At 44.7% G+C, this 18,865-nt stretch overlaps 1 protein-coding gene across 1 annotated transcript in view; it reads right to left on the bottom strand.

Annotated features, from left to right (window-relative positions):
• fbn2b (fibrillin 2b) overlaps positions 1-18,865 on the bottom strand; it is a 121,560-nt gene that overhangs the window by 25,646 nt on the left and 77,049 nt on the right. The window contains 17 exon segments of the mRNA XM_051946915.1: positions 198-320; positions 654-776; positions 866-991; positions 1,668-1,790; positions 9,421-9,543; positions 10,405-10,530; positions 10,738-10,863; positions 11,467-11,589; positions 11,737-11,862; positions 12,042-12,167; positions 13,324-13,452; positions 13,543-13,668; positions 14,951-15,178; positions 15,283-15,408; positions 16,519-16,569; positions 17,519-17,656; positions 18,604-18,723. Of these exon segments, the coding sequence (XP_051802875.1) occupies positions 198-320; positions 654-776; positions 866-991; positions 1,668-1,790; positions 9,421-9,543; positions 10,405-10,530; positions 10,738-10,863; positions 11,467-11,589; positions 11,737-11,862; positions 12,042-12,167; positions 13,324-13,452; positions 13,543-13,668; positions 14,951-15,178; positions 15,283-15,408; positions 16,519-16,569; positions 17,519-17,656; positions 18,604-18,723 (2,163 nt within the window).

The raw sequence follows: 18,865 nt of genomic DNA, 5'->3' as shown, positions 1-18,865 counted from the left end.
AACAACATGTGAAGTTTTGTGTCCCATCAGGACTGAACAGAGTCCACTACGGTACTGAACTAAAGCAGGTCTTTGCTCTGTCTTCTTGTTTAATACAGAATAGAATTTAAGGCCCTGCTTATTGTCTGTAAGGCTCTGAATGGTTTTAGATACGTCTGCCCTGCCTTTCTTTCATTAAACGTCTCATTTTGACTCACCAACGCAGCCGACTCCAGTGGGGTTGAGCTCAAAGTCGGCCGGACAGTTGCACAGGTAGCTTCCAGGTGTGTTCACACAGAGTCCGTTGATGCAGTTCACAGGGTCGGCACACTCGTTGATGTCTGCAGAACAAAAACAGACACGCTGTGGTTTAGTTTACATGGAAAAGCTTAGATATTGCATTCTTTAAAGCTTTGTTTTACCACAAACTAAAACAGTACAGATTGAAAACTGATGGATTCTTAAATCAAACATTAAATATCTGCCATAGTGCTGCACTTTTACCCAAATCAGACAACAGACCAGATCATAAAATGTGATTTCTATAAGAGTCAAATGAAGACATATTATTAAATCAGTAAATCTGACGTTTGGCATGCAGTCTAACATAATTCTATTCAGAGACACTCGGCCAAACTGTGAGTCTGTTCTGTCTCAGAGCTTCAGCTGCTAACCGGTGCAGTTTCCTCCACTTCGGTCCAGTTCGTAGCCGTCGTCGCACACACAGCGGAACATCCCCGGAAGGTTCTGACACGTTCCAAACACACAGATGTTCTGGAAGTTGCACTCGTCGATGTCTGCGGCGGCAAAGAGGAAAACGTCAGCTAGAGGACAGGAAGCGGCGAAAGTCCGAGGATAAAGGAGTGTGTCGGAGTGAAAGCTGCACCTTGACAGGCTTTGCTGTCTTCTGTCGGAGTGAATCCCATCTCACACTCGCAGCGATAACCTCCCGGAGCGTTCAGACACTGGCCGTTCTCACACAGGTTCACATTGTCTGCACACTCGTCCATGTCTGGAACAGAACAACAAACATTACAGACTGACAGTGTGGTATTCAAACTCATTCTAAACTGATGCAAAATGACAGAAAGGAGACAAGAAAGATGAACAAAAAACTACTAAAAACTGATGCAAAACAAGTCAAATAGACACAAAATGACCAAACAAGTTCTACATCCACTCCAGGGCTTTTGTGTCTTTTGTGAGCAGGACCACCACAGTGGACAGTCCTGACAGTGAAGCATGGAGGTGGCGGTATGATGCTGTGGACACTCGGAGGATAATTATTAATCTATGGTTTATTTGAAAAGGGACAGAAGCAGCATTACAACTAGAGGATTTATTGTCATTACAGAGACTCCCTGAAGTCAATATACACTTTATATCTCTTATATTTTATATTTTTCTAATGTGGTTGTGGTCACTTTACTGTTTGTGTTCAACACCAACACCAGAACTGGATCACTATAAAGCATTTCTGTTCTATTCTACTTTATTCTATAGACAAAAGGTACTAAATGTCTTTTTTTTAGTGGATTTGCAGCACCTGGCTTTTATTAAATGGGAGCAGTTTTGATGCTTTTCCAGTCCGTTCTGCTGCTTATTCGGTGAGTTCTGCTGCTTATTCGGCGAGTTCTGCTGCTTATTCGGTGAGTTCTGCTGCTTATTCGGTGAGTTCTGCTGCCTACCGGAGCATGAGAAGCCGTCTCCATTGAAGCCTTCTTTACAGGAGCACCTGTAGGACCCTGGTGTGTTCACACAGTCAGCGTTGGGGTTACAGTTGTGGTCTTCTGCCAAGCATTCATCCTGATCTGCAAGAAATGAGCAAAAAACAGAAACTTCAACAGATTCTTTTGTATAATCGACACTTTTACTCCTCTGTCTCGTCTTTCCAGCTCGTATTTGCAGCGTAGAACTACAGCGTAGAACAAACAGCGTAGAACACCAGCGTAGAACACCAGCGTAGAACAAACAGCGTAGAACAAACAGCATAGAACACCAGCGTAGAACAAACAGCGTAGAACAAACAGCATAGAACAAACAGCGTAGAACAAACAGCGTAGAACAAACAGCATAGAACAAACAGCGTAGAACTACAGCGTAGAACAAACAGCATAGAACACCAGCGTAGAACAAACGGCGTAGAACAAACAGCGTAGAACACCAGCGTAGAACAAACAGTGTAGAACAAACAGCATAGAACACCAGCGTAGAACAAACAGCGTAGAACAAACAGCGTAGAACTACAGCGTAGAACAAACAGCATAGAACACCAGCGTAGAACAAACGGCGTAGAACAAACGGCGTAGAACAAACGGCGTAGAACAGCGTAGAACACCAGCGTAGAACAAACAGCGTAGAACAAACGGCGTAGAACAAACGGCGTAGAACAAACAGCATAGAACACCAGCGTAGAACACCAGCGTAGAACAAACGGCGTAGAACAAACAGCGTAGAACAAACAGCGTAGAACAAACAGCATAGAACACCAGCGTAGAACAAACGGCGTAGAACAAACGGCGTAGAACAAACGGCGTAGAACAAACGGCGTAGAACAAACGGCGTAGAACACCAGCGTAGAACAAACGGCGTAGAACAAACGGCGTAGAACAAACGGCGTAGAACAAACGGCGTAGAACAAACGGCGTAGAACAAACAGCATAGAACACCAGCGTAGAACAAACAGCGTAGAACAAACAGCATAGAACACCAGCGTAGAACAAACGGCGTAGAACAAACGGCGTAGAACAAACAGCGTAGAACAAACAGCATAGAACAAACAGCATAGAACACCAGCGTAGAACAAACGGCGTAGAACAAACGGCGTAGAACAAACGGCGTAGAACAAACGGCGTAGAACAAACGGCGTAGAACAAACGGCGTAGAACACCGGCGTAGAACAAACGGCGTAGAACAAACGGCGTAGAACAAACGGCGTAGAACAAACAGCGTAGAACAAACAGCATAGAACACCAGCGTAGAACACCAGCGTAGAACAAACAGCGTAGAACAAACAGCGTAGAACACCAGCGTAGAACAAACAGCGTAGAACAAACAGCGTAGAACAAACAGCGTAGAACAAACAGCATAGAACACCAGCGTAGAACACCAGCGTAGAACAAACAGCGTAGAACAAACAGCGTAGAACTACAGCGTAGAACAACAGCGTAGAACAAACAGCGTAGAACAAACGGCGTAGAACAAACGGCGTAGAACAAACAGCGTAGAACAAACAGCGTAGAACAAACGGCGTAGAACAAACGGCGTAGAACACCAGCGTAGAACAAACAGCGTAGAACCAACAGCGTAGAACACCAGCGTAGAACAAACAGCGTAGAACAAACAGCGTAGAACAAACGGCGTAGAACAAACGGCGTAGAACAAACGGCGTAGAACAAACAGCGTAGAACAAACAGCGTAGAACAAACAGCGTAGAACAAACGGCGTAGAACTAACGGCGTAGAACAAACGGCGTAGAACAAACGGCGTAGAACAAACGGCGTAGAACAAACAGCGTAGAACAAACGGCGTAGAACACCAGCGTAGAACAAACAGCGTAGAACAAACGGCGTAGAACAAACGGCGTAGAACAAACGGCGTAGAACAACAGCGTAGAACAAACAGCGTAGAACAAACGGCGTAGAACACCAGCGTAGAACAAACAGCGTAGAACAAACGGCGTAGAACAAACGGCGTAGAACAAACGGCGTAGAACAAACGGCGTAGAACAAACGGCGTAGAACACCGGCGTAGAACAAACAGCGTAGAACAAACAGCGTAGAACACCAGCGTAGAACAAACAGCGTAGAACAAACAGCGTAGAACAAACGGCGTAGAACAAACGGTGTAGAACAAACGGCGTAGAACACCAGCGTAGAACAAACAGCGTAGAACAAACGGCGTAGAACAAACAGCGTAGAACCAACAGCGTAGAACAAACAGCGTAGAACAAACAGCGTAGAACAAACAGCGTAGAACACCAGCGTAGACCAAACAGCATAGAACAAACAGCGTAGAACAAACGGCGTAGAACAAACGGCGTAGAACAAACACCGTAGAACAAACGGCGTAGAACACCAGTGTAGAACAAACAGCGTAGAACAAACGGCGTAGAACAAACGGCGTAGAACAAACAGCGTAGAACACCAGCGTAGAACAAACGGCGTAGAACAAACGGCGTAGAACAAACGGCGTAGAACAAACGGCGTAGAACAAACAGCATAGAACACCAGCGTAGAACAAACAGCGTAGAACAAACAGCATAGAACACCAGCGTAGAACACCAGCGTAGAACAAACGGCGTAGAACAAACAGCGTAGAACACCGGCGTAGAACAAACGGCGTAGAACAAACGGCGTAGAACAAACGGCGTAGAACAAACAGCGTAGAACAAACAGCATAGAACACCAGCGTAGAACAAACAGCGTAGAACAAACAGCATAGAACACCAGCGTAGAACACCAGCGTAGAACAAACGGCGTAGAACAAACAGCGTAGAACACCGGCGTAGAACAAACGGCGTAGAACAAACGGCGTAGAACAAACGGCGTAGAACAAACGGCGTAGAACAAACGGCGTAGAACAAACAGCATAGAACACCAGCGTAGAACAAACAGCGTAGAACAAACAGCATAGAACACCAGCGTAGAACACCAGCGTAGAACAAACGGCGTAGAACAAACAGCGTAGAACACCGGCGTAGAACAAACGGCGTAGAACAAACGGCGTAGAACAAACGGCGTAGAACAAACGGAGTAGAACAAACGGCGTAGAACAAACGGCGTAGAACACCGGCGTAGAACAAACGGCGTAGAACAAACGGCGTAGAACAAACAGCGTAGAACAAACAGCATAGAACACCAGCGTAGAACACCAGCGTAGAACAAACAGCGTAGAACAAACAGCGTAGAACACCAGCGTAGAACAAACAGCGTAGAACAAACAGCGTAGAACAAACAGCGTAGAACAAACAGCATAGAACACCAGCGTAGAACACCAGCGTAGAACAAACAGCGTAGAACAAACAGCGTAGAACTACAGCGTAGAACAACAGCGTAGAACAAACGGCGTAGAACAAACGGCGTAGAACAAACGGCGTAGAACAAACGGCGTAGAACAAACAGCGTAGAACAAACGGCGTAGAACACCAGCGTAGAACAAACAGCGTAGAACCAACAGCGTAGAACACCAGCGTAGAACAAACAGCGTAGAACAAACAGCGTAGAACAACAGCGTAGAACAAACGGCGTAGAACAAACGGCGTAGAACAAACGGCGTAGAACACCAGCGTAGAACAAACAGCGTAGAACAAACGGCGTAGAACAAACGGCGTAGAACAAACGGCGTAGAACTAACGGCGTAGAACAAACGGCGTAGAACAAACGGCGTAGAACAAACAGCGTAGAACAAACGGCGTAGAACACCAGCGTAGAACAAACAGCGTAGAACAAACGGCGTAGAACAAACGGCGTAGAACAACAGCGTAGAACAAACAGCGTAGAACAAACGGCGTAGAACACCAGCGTAGAACAAACAGCGTAGAACAAACGGCGTAGAACAAACGGCGTAGAACAAACGGCGTAGAACACCGGCGTAGAACAAACAGCGTAGAACAAACAGCGTAGAACACCAGCGTAGAACAAACAGCGTAGAACAAACAGCGTAGAACAAACGGCGTAGAACAAACGGCGTAGAACAAACAGCGTAGAACACCAGCGTAGAACAAACAGCGTAGAACAAACAGCGTAGAACAAACAGCGTAGAACAAACAGCGTAAAACAAACAGCGTAGAACCAACAGCGTAGAACAAACAGCGTAGAACAAACAGCGTAGAACACCAGCGTAGACCAAACAGCGTAGAACAAACGGCGTAGAACAAACGGCGTAGAACAAACAGCGTAGAACAAACGGCGTAGAACACCAGCGTAGAACAAACAGCGTAGAACAAACGGCGTAGAACAAACGGCGTAGAACAAACAGCGTAGAACACCAGCGTAGAACAAACAGCGTAGAACCAACAGCGTAGAACACCAGGGTAGAACAAACGGCGTAGAACAAACGGCGTAGAACAACAGCGTAGAACAAACAGCGTAGAACAAACAGCGTAGAACAACAGCGTAGAACAAACATCGTAGAACAAACGGCGTAGAACAAACGGCGTAGAACAAACGGCGTAGAACAAACGGCGTAGAACAAACAGCGTAGAACAACAGCGTAGAACAAACGGCGTAGAACAAACGGCGTAGAACAAACGGCGTAGAACAAACGGCGTAGAACAACAGCGTAGAACAAACATCGTAGAACCAACAGCGTAGAACAAACGGCGTAGAACAAACGGCGTAGAACAAACGGCGTAGAACACCAGCGTAGAACAAACAGCGTAGAACAAACAGCGTAGAACAAACAGCGTAGAACAAACGGCGTAGAACAAACGGCGTAGAACACCAGCGTAGAACAAACAGCATAGAACAAACAGCGTAGAACAAACAGCGTAGAACAAACGGCGTAGAACAACAGCGTAGAACAAACGGCGTAGAACAAACGGCGTAGAACAAACGGCGTAGAACAACAGCGTAGAACAAACGGCGTAGAACAAACGGCGTAGAACAAACGGCGTAGAACAAACGGCGTAGAACAACAGCGTAGAACAAACAGCGTAGAACAACAGCGTAGAACAAACAGCGTAGAACAAACGGCGTAGAACAAACGGCGTAGAACAAACGGCGTAGAACAAACGACGTAGAACAAACGGCGTAGAACAAACGGCGTAGAACAACCGGCGTAGAACAACCGGCGTAGAACAAACGGCGTAGAACAAACGGCGTAGAACAACAGCGTAGAACAAACATCGTAGAACACCAGCGTAGAACAAACAGCGTAGAACCAACAGCGTAGAACAAACGGCGTAGAACAAACGGCGTAGAACAAACGGCTTAGAACAAACGGCGTAGAACAAACGGCGTAGAACACCAGCGTAGAACAAACAGCGTAGAACAAACAGCGTAGAACAAACAGCGTAGAACAAACAGCGTAGAACAACAGCGTAGAACAACAGCGTAGAACAAACGGCGTAGAACAAACGGCGTAGAAGAAACGGCGTAGAACAAACAGCGTAGAACAAACAGCGTAGAACAAACAGCGTAGAACAAACAGCGTAGAACAAACAGCGTAGAACAACAGCGTAGAACAAACGGCGTAGAACAAACGGCGTAGAAGAAACGGTGTAGAAGAAACGGCGTAGAACAAACGGCGTAGAACAAACAGCGTAGAACAAACAGCGTAGAACACCAGCGTAGAACTACAGCGTAGAACAAACAGCGTAGAACAAACGGCGTAGAACAAACGGCGTAGAACAAACGGCGTAGAACACCAGCGTAGAACAAACAGCGTAGAACAAACGGCGTAGAACAAGCGGCGTAGAACAAACGGCGTAGAACAACAGCGTAGAACAAACGGCGTAGAACAAACGGCGTAGAACAAACGGCGTAGAACAAACAGCGTAGAACAAACAGCGTAGAACAAACAGCGTAGAACAAACGGCGTAGAACAAACGGCGTAGAACACCAGCGTAGAACAAACAGCGTAGAACAAACAGCGTAGAACAAACAGCGTAGAACAAACGACGTAGAAGAAACGGCGTAGAACAAACGGCGTAGAACAAACGGCGTAGAACAAACGGCGTAGAACAACGGCGTAGAACAACCGGCGTAGAACAAACGGCGTAGAACAAACGGCGTAGAACAAACGGCGTAGAACAAACGGCGTAGAACAAACGGCGTAGAACAAACGGCGTAGAACAACAGCGTAGAACAAACAGCGTAGAACAAACGGCGTAGAACAAACGGCGTAGAACAAACAGCGTAGAACAAACAGCGTAGAACAACAGCGTAGAACAAACAGCGTAGAACAACAGCGTAGAACAAACATCGTAGAACAAACGGCGTAAAACAAACGGCGTAGAACAAACGGCGTAGAACAACAGCGTAGAACAACAGCGTAGAACAAACAGCGTAGAACCAACGGCGTAGAACAAACGGCGTAGAACAAACGGCGTAGAACAAACGGCGTAGAACAAACGGCGTAGAACAACAGCGTAGAACAAACATCGTAGAACAAACGGCGTAGAACAAACGGCGTAGAACAAACGGCGTAGAACAAACGGCGTAGAACAAACAGCGTAGAACAAACAGCGTAGAACAACAGCGTAGAACAAACAGCGTAGAACCAACGGCGTAGAACAAACGGCGTAGAACAAACGGCGTAGAACAAACGGCGTAGAACAAATGGCGTAGAACAAACGGCGTAGAACACCAGCGTAGAACAAACAGCGTAGAACAAACAGCGTAGAACAAACAGCGTAGAACAAACGGCGTAGAACAACAGCGTAGAACAACAGCGTAGAACAAACGGCGTAGAACAAACGGCGTAGAAGAAACGGTGTAGAAGAAACGGCGTAGAACAAACGGCGTAGAACAAACAGCGTAGAACACCAGCGTAGAACTACAGCGTAGAACAAACGGCGTAGAACAAACGGCGTAGAACAAACGGCGTAGAACAAACGGCGTAGAACAAACGGCGTAGAAGAAGCGGCGTGGAACAAACGGCGTAGAACAAACGGCGTAGAGCACCAGCGTAGAACAAACAGCGTAGAACAACAGCGTAGAACAAACGGCGTAGAACAAACGGCGTAGAAGAAACGGCGTAGAAGAAACGGCGTAGAACAAACGGCGTAGAACAAACGGCGTAGAACAAACAGCGTAGAACAAACGGCGTAGAAGAAACGGCGTAGAAGAAACGGTGTAGAAGAAACGGCGTAGAAGAAACGGCGTAGAAGAAACGGCGTAGAACAAACGGCGTAGAACAAACGGCGTAGAACAAACGGCGTAGAAGAAACGGCGTAGAAGAAACGGTGTAGAAGAAACGGCGTAGAACAAACGGCGTAGAACAAACGGCGTAGAACAAACGGCGTAGAACAAACGGCGTAGAACAAACGGCGTAGAACAAACGGCGTAGAACACCAGCGTAGAACTACAGCGTAGAACAAACGGCGTAGAACAAACGGCGTAGAACAAACGGCGTAGAACAAACGGCGTAGAACAAACGGCGTAGAAGAAACGGCGTGGAACAAACGGCGTAGAACAAACGGCGTAGAACAAACAGCGTAGAACAAACGGCGTAGAACAAACGGCGTAGAAGAAACGGCGTAGAAGAAACGGCGTAGAACAAACGGCGTAGAACAAACGGCGTAGAACAAACAGCGTAGAACACCAGCGTAGAACTACAGCGTAGAACAAACGGCGTAGAACAAACGGCGTAGAACAAACGGCGTAGAACAAACGGCGTAGAAGAAACGGCGTGGAACAAACGGCGTAGAACAAACGGCGTAGAGCACCAGCGTAGAACAAACAGCGTAGAACTACAGCGTAGATCCTCTGAACTCACCCACACACTTGATGCCGTCTCCACTCCAACCGTCTCGGCAGCGACATTTAAAGCTTCCTGGAACGTTGATGCAGGCGGCGTGCATGTCACAGTTATGAGCTCCGATCTCACATTCATCGACATCTGGGAGGATAAGAGGGTCAGTCACCCGATTAACAGGAAGAGAAGTTTATCATTAAATCATTAATTAATAAAGGCTCATTCAGCTCAGACTTTAAGGTCCTCTGCTGGCTTTAAAATGCACGTTTAGATGCTTAATTAGTTCTTATGAAAGTGTAAAATGGAGCTAAATTTACTTCATTTTTAACAATAAAAAGTCATTTTTTAAAAAGCAGTCTATGTGGCTGCTTCCAGTTACCATCAGTAAATGTAGGGATTAAATTAAATACCAACATGAGTCATGATTAGACCCGTTTAAATTATTAAAAAATAAATTAGAACCTGATCTAACATCTATTAATGACAAACAGAAAGGTTCCACTGTTTCTGGTTTGTCAAAGTACAAAAAACTAAAAGTTTCTGAAAATTTTTAAACTCTAACTCATTTAGGCTACTTTTATTTCTTATAAACTTATTTTAATAAGTTGAATAAACTTGCAGCTGTTTATTCATTCAATCATCATTTGAAGTCTTGAAGTTATAAAAACTCTAAAATCGTCCTGAAAGTTAGAAAATTACACATTTTAAGTTCAATTAACTACAAATTAGTTGCTATGACTCGGATATTCATATTAAAAACATTACAAAATCCAACAACTATTAAAAAATCCATTTATTATGATTTACAGTGAAACATTTTTATGCAAAAGTCGGTTTAGAAAGAAAATGAGCTCCAGCTTCAGTTTTCTGCAGTGAAATGCTCCTTTATTTAATGACTCTTTTACTAAGCAGGGCAGTTTTAAATCCGTTTCTGACGACATCTTCAGATACTCTGAGTAAATAATGGATTTTTGGAGCTGCTGTATGCATGAATGAGCCGTCTACCTGTGCAGCCCGTCGATCCCTTCTTCACAAAGTATCCCAGCTGACAGTGGCAGATGAAGGAGCCCTTGGTGTTCTCACAGTCGCCGTGGAGACAGATGTTTGGGTTCAGGTCGCATTCATTCACATCTGGGCAGACAGGAGCGGACAGACACAGGTTACATAAGAAACGCTCCCGCCTCGGAGATTCCAGTGACAGAAAGTGAGACTGACAGAGAAAACCCCGAAGACGAGCAGACGGATCCAAAAACAGGACACAGGATGAAAGAATTAAAGATAAAAATAACTAAATGACAGAACAGACTCTAAAACAGCAGCCTGTTGTTTGTGTCTCACCGATGCAGGTCCTCATGTCCATGGAAGCCATGAACCCGTCGTAGCACAGGCAGCGGTACTCTCCAGGAATGTTGGTACACTGGCCTCCATCACAGATGTCTGGACTCTCCTCACACTCATCGATGTCTGACAGAGGAACAGGGTTCATGACAAAATACTGCAGGTACATGAAGGAAACATGCATGAATGCACAAACACTCACAACTGCAACCTTTAAGAACACAGGCTGCATGTAAACCTGTGGATTAGAACAGCTTTAACCCTCCTGTTGTCTGAAAAAAATCCAAAAATTCAGCAAAAAAATTCCTCAAATTTATAAAAATTTGCAAAATCTTCAGGAAGAAAATTCCTAAAATTCCTTAATAGTTTCCCTTAAGTTTTATTTTTTTTTAAAAGACATAAAAATTTGAAAAAATAAAAATTGTAAATAATCAAAAATGAATAAAAACCTTCCAAAAAATTCTAAAACTGTCTAAAGTGATCACATATATATCAGTAAAACTTCTGAATGAATCAAACTGATTTTATCTTGATATTTTTTTCAGTGGTATAAAAGGTTGATCTATCTTATCTTGTGTTTGCACAGCCTTGTGGAACAGTCGTGATGCATTTCACTGCTCATACTGTGTAAGTCTGTGACAAATGAAGCATGTTGAATCTTAAATCTCATCGCAGAATGCATGAGATGTGACACAAACTGCAGTTCTCCTTTTACTTGTTGTTTTGTACCTGCACAGGTCCTGAGGTCGGGCATGAGGGCGTAGCCTTCGCTGCAGCTGCACTCGTAGCTTCCCTCTGAGTTGGTGCAGTGAGTCTCACAGCCTCCGTTCATGATGGTGCACTCATCGATGTCTGCAGGGAGAGAGAGGTCACCGGTACAGATGAGGCGTTCAATGACAGTAAGAAGAATGCACACAAGCCAAACCTGCAACAGCATCAACAGACTGCTGTCCTGAAATCATTATCCAGCATCGTAGTTTATATTTGGACCAAACTCACCGACGCAGCCCTGCCGGTCCGGTGTCGCCTGGTATCCGGTGTCACAGGAGCACTGGTAGGTTCCCGGCATGTTGACACACTGCCCGTTCTTACACAGGTTGTCACTGAGCGAACACTCATTCACATCTGGAACATGCAAAGAGAATGAAGCATCACACAGACTAAGCATGAAAACAACCTCTCCTCTCTGTAGCTGCAGATGAGTTCAAGATTTGAGCTTTTTCTTTATACATCCAGAGGCTTTAAAACAGACCTGGACATGCAGCTGTGAGAGTGCATAAACAGTAGATGAAGTATAACTTTACCTTCGCAGGCCGATCCGTCGGAGCTGAGCGAGTGTCCGGTGGGACATTCACACTCGTAGCTGCCCTCAGTGTTCAGGCAGGTTCCTCCTCGACACAGCAGAGGGTTCCTCTCACACTCATCGATGTCTGTCCACCGGCAAAGACACAAGAAAGGAGTCAGACGATAAAACAAACCAGTCTGATTCCACGTTTTAAAATAATCTCTACTGTCGCCATCAAACTCCTCCACTTTCTGCAGGATTGAAAGGATTAGAGCAAAAACATCAGTATTCATCTTATTCATAGTTTATGCAGCTTTAGTTTCAGTCCCATTACATTTCATTTTAATGTGCAACATTTAGCATTTTATTTTCATATGCAGCACTTATAGGACATTTTAATGTGAATAAATGTGGAAAAGCAGAAACAGACTAGAAATGAACAGCAGCAACTTTAAAGCTTTTGGAACAGCTCAAAATTTGATCCTTCACCATAAAACAGGAAATGTTTTTGGACACAAGGAGGAAGGACACGGTATACAGCTCCTGTGCCACAGCGCCCCCTTCAGTCATTCTAACACACGTACACATATGGAACATCAGAAAAAAGTCTCTTGGAGCCCTAAATAAACCCACCAGGGGGTCCATTATTCGGAATTAAGTTTAGGATTTGTGGTGTTTCTGGTCATTTTCAGATGAACTCCAAAAGAACTCACATTTAAACAGCAGTACAGTTCAACAGGAGGAAAACTTTAGTTTCAAAGAGTGCAGCTGAAGTGATTTTATTTGATCTCTTTTTTTAATCTGAGTTTTAATTTCTTTGTATTATCATAAAATTTCATGTTGATTTTATTCTTAATTGTCATTATTAGTCTTATGTCTATGATTTAAATGCATGCTTTTAATGTTTACTTTTTAAATCATCTTTAGAATTCTGGATCACTGTAAAGCACTCTGAATGACCGTGTGCATGAATCGTGCTCTCCAAATAAACTTGCCTTACTTTGCCTTCTTTAAATCAAATTGTATTCTCAAGAACAACCTCAACATGTGAATTATTTCACTTCTGGCTGTTCTCAATAGTTCTTATTTACAAACTGATCTAACATTTATTCCCTCAGCATCAGTTTTCTCTTCTATTCTGGCTTCACTTGTTGTATTTCAGTAGTGCATCTAACTTATATCTTCTTGTTTTCTTTTGTCATTTTGCTTTCAGAGCAATATCTGCTGCAGGAATTTCCCTCCGGTTCAATAAGGTTAGCTCTTTTCTGGTCTTCTCTGTGTGCTGTGTGCCTCCAGCTCACCCATGCAGTTCTTCATCATCATGAAGCCGCTTTCGTAGCCTTCGAAGCATTCGCACTCGAAGCTGCCGGGCGTGTTGACACACGCTCCGTGACCGCACAGATCAGGGGAGATCCGACATTCATCGATGTCTGAAAGCACAAGGACACAGTGAGAGGAAGCTCAGAGCGTGTTTGTCAGGCGTGACGGAAACATTGCGTGTACTTTGAAGCCCTTCGTACCCGTGCAGTTCCTCTCCTCAGCGGTGAGAGCGAAGCCGCTGTTGCAGCGACACTTGAAGCTTCCGATGGTGTTTCTGCAGGTTCCATAAGTACACAGACCGTTGAACACCTTACACTCGTTCACATCTGGGAAGAAACATGAAGAAAACTTAAGTTTATGCAGTTTTTAAGGTTCTCAGTTTGAACCTTTCTGTGTGGAGCTGCGTGTTTTCCCTGTACTTGCATGGGTTTTCTTCCACCTACAGTCTAAAAACATGCAGAAAGTGTTTTTTGATTCTAAATATGTCATAGGCATGAGTGTGAGCATGCATGTCTGTGTCTGTGTTAGTGCTGTAATTCACTGGAAGTCTCCATGTGTGCAGGATGAAGCAGGTCTATGACTTTATCTATGGATCGGCTCTGATGAAACTATAAGCAACAAATATGCAGAGAGACTTTTTTAAGTTTTACTCTGAATAATGGAGTATTCAGATTGTGTCACTGTTACCACACTTCTCTGCATAAGCCTGAACCACAACACGTACTGATGAATCTTTTCTGTAACAACATTAAATGTGTGTCCACTGTTTGGGAGTTTCACATGGACTGGATGGAACGACGACGACCGGATGAGTCCTGGTGACATCTAAACTTAAATATCTTTACTTCTCCTGAAAATATTGACTCAAAATTTGGCAAAGACAATCTCACTCTGGAAGTCTTTTCGCTTTTCGTCTAGTGTCATAATTAAGTCAATTAACATCTGGATCAGTGGGTAGAGTGGCCGTCTTGTAACGGGAAGGTTGCCGGTTCGATCCTCGGCCCGTCGTGCTCATGTGGAGGTGTCCCTGAGCAAGACACCGAACCCCTAACTGCTCCTGATGGGTCGTGGTTAGCGCCTTGCATGGCAGCTTCCACCATCAGCGTGTGAATGGGTGAATGTGACGTATCATGTAAAGCGCTTTGGATAAAAGCGATATATAAATACAACCATTTACAAACCAAGTGCACTTAGTGCCACAGAGATGCTAACATGCTGCATTTTTTTATTTGCATTGCTTGTTTTTCATTCATTCAATGTGGAAAAAGAGCTGAAATGATTTCAGTTTAGCTCAAAGTTAATCAGACCCATGGTGACATCTGGATCTGTTTTATTAAGTTATTTATTAGTCTTTATTATATGGGACAGTGGCGACAGAAAGACAGGAAAAGAGCAGAGAAGAACAGTGAAGGAGCAACAGAAGGCCGTGGGCTGGATCTGAACCCATGACCGCTGTGTTGGGACTACAGCCCGTTTATGGGTCGCCCAGTCAACCAGATGAGCTACGAGGTGCCAACATCTGGATCTTTGAGTGCGTTACAAATGGTGCCATAAAGCATTCTGGGTAAAAGACTTTCTTCACATTTGGTAAGCTGATAATCTTGGTACCTTTGTAGAAGGGTCTGCCGGTCAGAATGTCTCCTCTGTTGGCGAAGCCGGGTCCTCGGGGACAGATGGCTCTGTACTCCGGTGTTCCTGCTTTGGGACACTCCTCACAGTCGACGCCCCAGGCAGCTCCCACCGAGCAGCAGCACATGTCCACCCGGTACCGTCCAGGCAGCGGCTGGCCACACTCGTCCTCGTGCCATTTCATGTAGCACTGCTCGCTGCGCATGTCTGGAGGATTGGATCATAAAAACACAAACAGAAACGCTCTCTGACTCTGTGTTTTGGCCTTTTATTGCTTTAACAAGATGAAAACAGCTGATTTCGGTACTCACCCACACATGTGCGACCGCTGCTGTCCAAAGTCAGGCCCTCGGCACATTCGCAGAGGAACGAGCCCTGAGTGTTCACACAGCGGCCGTTGGTACAAACCCCAGGGAAAACCTCACACTCGTTAATGTCTACAGGGAGCAGGACAATTCAGAAAGCATGATTACAAGGTGAAACACGGAAAACACACAGCTGTTTCAGAGGAATTCTGCATGGAGGATGTTACACAAAGATCGGCTCATTACGGGTCCCATATGGTGGAAATCCCTTTTTATTGTGTTCTTTTATAAACTCGGAGGTGTTAAATAAAAGCTGTTAAGATACAAAGACGTTTCCTGAAGCCCCCCTGCAACTACAGATCCTCACAGTTTTACGAGCCAGTAAGAGTTTTACTGAGCCGTTCCAGCTGAGGAATCAATGAGTGTCCAGCTCCATAAAATCTCCATAATCCCAATCCCTGCTTCCAGGTGAACCAGTCAGAATGAGCAGCTGCCTCTCAGTCCATCAGGTTTATTTAGCTTCTACAGTTGCTTCTGCTAACTTTAAAATGTCTCAACCATGAGCAAAACTCACTGAATGTTCTGCTGTTGGCTGCAGGAGTGAACAAGAGTTTTTAATGCACTCCAGCATCTACATTACCTTGTTTTTTTAAGGGAATTGCTCCGCAGCAATCAAAAATTTCTCAGTGTTAGCATGTTGTGCGACTCATGTGGCTAGCATTATCATTAGCTTTGATCGTAATGCTAACAGGTCACAGCTCTGCGGAAACTTGACAACTGATGGAAACCAAAACCTTCAGCTTTACATCTGCTAGCTTCTCTCCTGCTCTCTGTGCTCACACATCCTGTATTTTAACACAGTTAAACTCCCAAGAAAGCTGTTTTCATTTGCAGATGTTTCAGCAAAACAAGTTTGAAACAGTGACTGAAACGCAGCGATGTGGACTACGTGGTAATCAACAATCACTTCCAAGCTAAAGTTCTGCAGCTAAAACACGTCTTCTCATGACTTAAAAACAACAGCTGTAAAACGGTAAATAATTGCTCAGAGAAGCAACAGAAAGTCCTGGCATCACACATTAAGTCATGTCCATGCTACAGATGCTGAAACAGCCTGTATTGAACTTTACTGACAGGAGTTATACAGTCATGGTGGAATTAAGCATCCTTGGACCTGAAAAACTTAAAGACTCATTGATGGGGGACACCTGAGACAATATGGGACCTTAAAAATATTCTTACCTTCGCAGACGAGGCCCTTCATACGAGCAAATCCTCGAGAGCAAGCGGTGTCTAGGGAGGCAGAAGACTGCAAGTTAAAATATACTATGCATGGATTTTTGTGCAGAATATAATACAGTTACTTTACTTTTCATGTTGGGTTTACATTCTGCCTAGATGCAAAATGTCTAGCTCAAATTAAAGCCATCTACTGTACCATTCTAAAGTCTGGGGTCATCCAGATAATTCCATGTTTTCAGTGAAAACTCCCACTTTTATCCATGTGCTAACATAACTGTACAAGGGTTTTCTAACCATCAATGAGCCTTTCAGCACCATTAGCTAACACAATGTAGCATTAGAACACAGGAGTGATGGTTGATGGAAATGTTCCTCTGTACCCCTATGGAGATATTCCATTAAAAATCAGCTGTTTACAGCTACAATACAGGAGGTCCTCAGTTTACGGCGTCCTCTACCTACAGCGTTCCATCGTTATGTCTGAACTGGTTACATGGAACTAGTTGATCAGCGGAGTGGATGAATACGTTGTCACACGGCGCTATCAGACGTCTTTGTTTCCATTCTCCGGTTGTACTCCACCTTGGATTGTGCTACATTCACTAACTTTTTACCTTCATTATGGCTCCCAGCGTAAGTCAGACTCTTCTGATGCTTGGAAGAAAAGGAAAGCCGTCTCCATGGAAGTGAAATTAGACAGAATAAAACGCTCGAAACATGACTTTTCCAAAGAACTAATCGATATCGTGATGCACAGAACGGCTTTGTTTACATTTTCGTTGGAGTTCCACCTTAAGGTGAAAATCGACTTGATCTGTAGGAATGGAACCCCGCTGCAGTCATTTACCACATTAACAATGTTTAGACTGTATTTCTGATTCATTTAATGGCATCTTCACTGAAAAAAAAAAAAACCTGCTTTCTCTCAAAAACCAGGACATTTCTACGTGACCCCAGGCTTTTAAACGGTCGTGCATGAAACCAGGATGTGTGGACGGACCGGTCTCGCAGCGATCGCAGGGACTCCCCCAGGCGGCTCCCAGAGTGGAGCAGCACTCGGACTTCAGCGTGGCTCCGTTGATGTTGACCTCGCAGCGGTTGTCCTGGATGGTGAGCCAGCAGGTACTCTTCATGCTGTCTGCAGAGCCAAGGAACAGCAGAGAACAGTTGATTAGAGGAACCCTGCAGAGCTTCTTTGTAAATAAACTCGTCTAAGTTTACATTCAGTGTTTCCAGCTGAAGCGGCCAAAACAGCAAGAAACCTAACAAACGTGCTGAGTGGACTTCCAGTCCAGTAAAACATTTACAAAGCCCTTCTTTTTCTACATAAACAGAACCCAGATCTGCTCATCAAAACACCACTAAACCCCCACAATGACGACACATTAAACCACAAAAACAACAGAAATGTCACCTCTTAGCTGCTGCTAAACTTTGGTCTGTGGCTCCAGGTGAAGGTGATGCATCATTAAATTTAATCCTGTTTCATTCCTAATAAACTGAACGAGCGTCCAGTCATAACAGCGACACCTCTTCTCTAAAACCACAAGGCCACCCAAACACCAAACCACAGATTACTTTCCCTTTCTGAACCAAACCGGAGGAATCTGTAGCCCTCATGCAGTATGTATGAGTATTTGTTTAATGACTCATTTTCCCTTCCAGTTACAATAACATCTGTATTCTGTATCAGCATGCAGCGACTTCCCAAAAGAAACAAAGCCCCAAACAAGTGGAATGTCTAAACTGAGCAGAGAGCCTCACATAGCGCATGTCATTTTAAATCCATGGCAGATCTCTATGAAGTAAAACAATCTCCATGCACGCGAGTATTTTTCTAATGAATCATCTGCCTGTGAGATCATGTGAGGATGATAAAGCCTCTGGATGGCTCCTGGAAACCCGACCCACCTCTGTGTTTATTTACCAAAGCAGAGCGTAAACCAGGATTAAACTGATTAGAAAGAAAAGACTCCTCCGACAGTCGTTCCTCGGTGACATTCGTGCCTCGGCGTGGAACCTTTGTCACGCAGAACTTGTTTCTCGGAGTCTGGTTCATGTCAAGCGTTGGGACGGCCGTCTTACCCACACAGATGGTGTTGGTGGAGTCCAGCTTGCTGCCGTGGGTGCACTCGCAGTTAAAGGACCCGGCCACGTTCCGACACACTCCGTTGATGCAGGGGCTGGACTCACACTCGTTGATATCTGAAACATGCAAACACACGCCTGAGGTCAGGTTCTGATTCATCATGGAAGCTTCAAACAGCGATCCTCTGAGCCACATGTTTACAGGAAACAAACAGCAGCACAACTGGGAGTGATGTCACCTCAACGGTGGTAAAGAAAA

The sequence above is a fragment of the Acanthochromis polyacanthus genome, chromosome 4, assembly GCF_021347895.1.
Source record: "Acanthochromis polyacanthus isolate Apoly-LR-REF ecotype Palm Island chromosome 4, KAUST_Apoly_ChrSc, whole genome shotgun sequence".
In the NCBI taxonomy this organism is placed as follows: Eukaryota; Metazoa; Chordata; class Actinopteri; family Pomacentridae; genus Acanthochromis; species Acanthochromis polyacanthus.
Note: the sequence above shows the minus strand (reverse complement) of the source record. Positions and strands in the feature narration are given on the sequence as shown.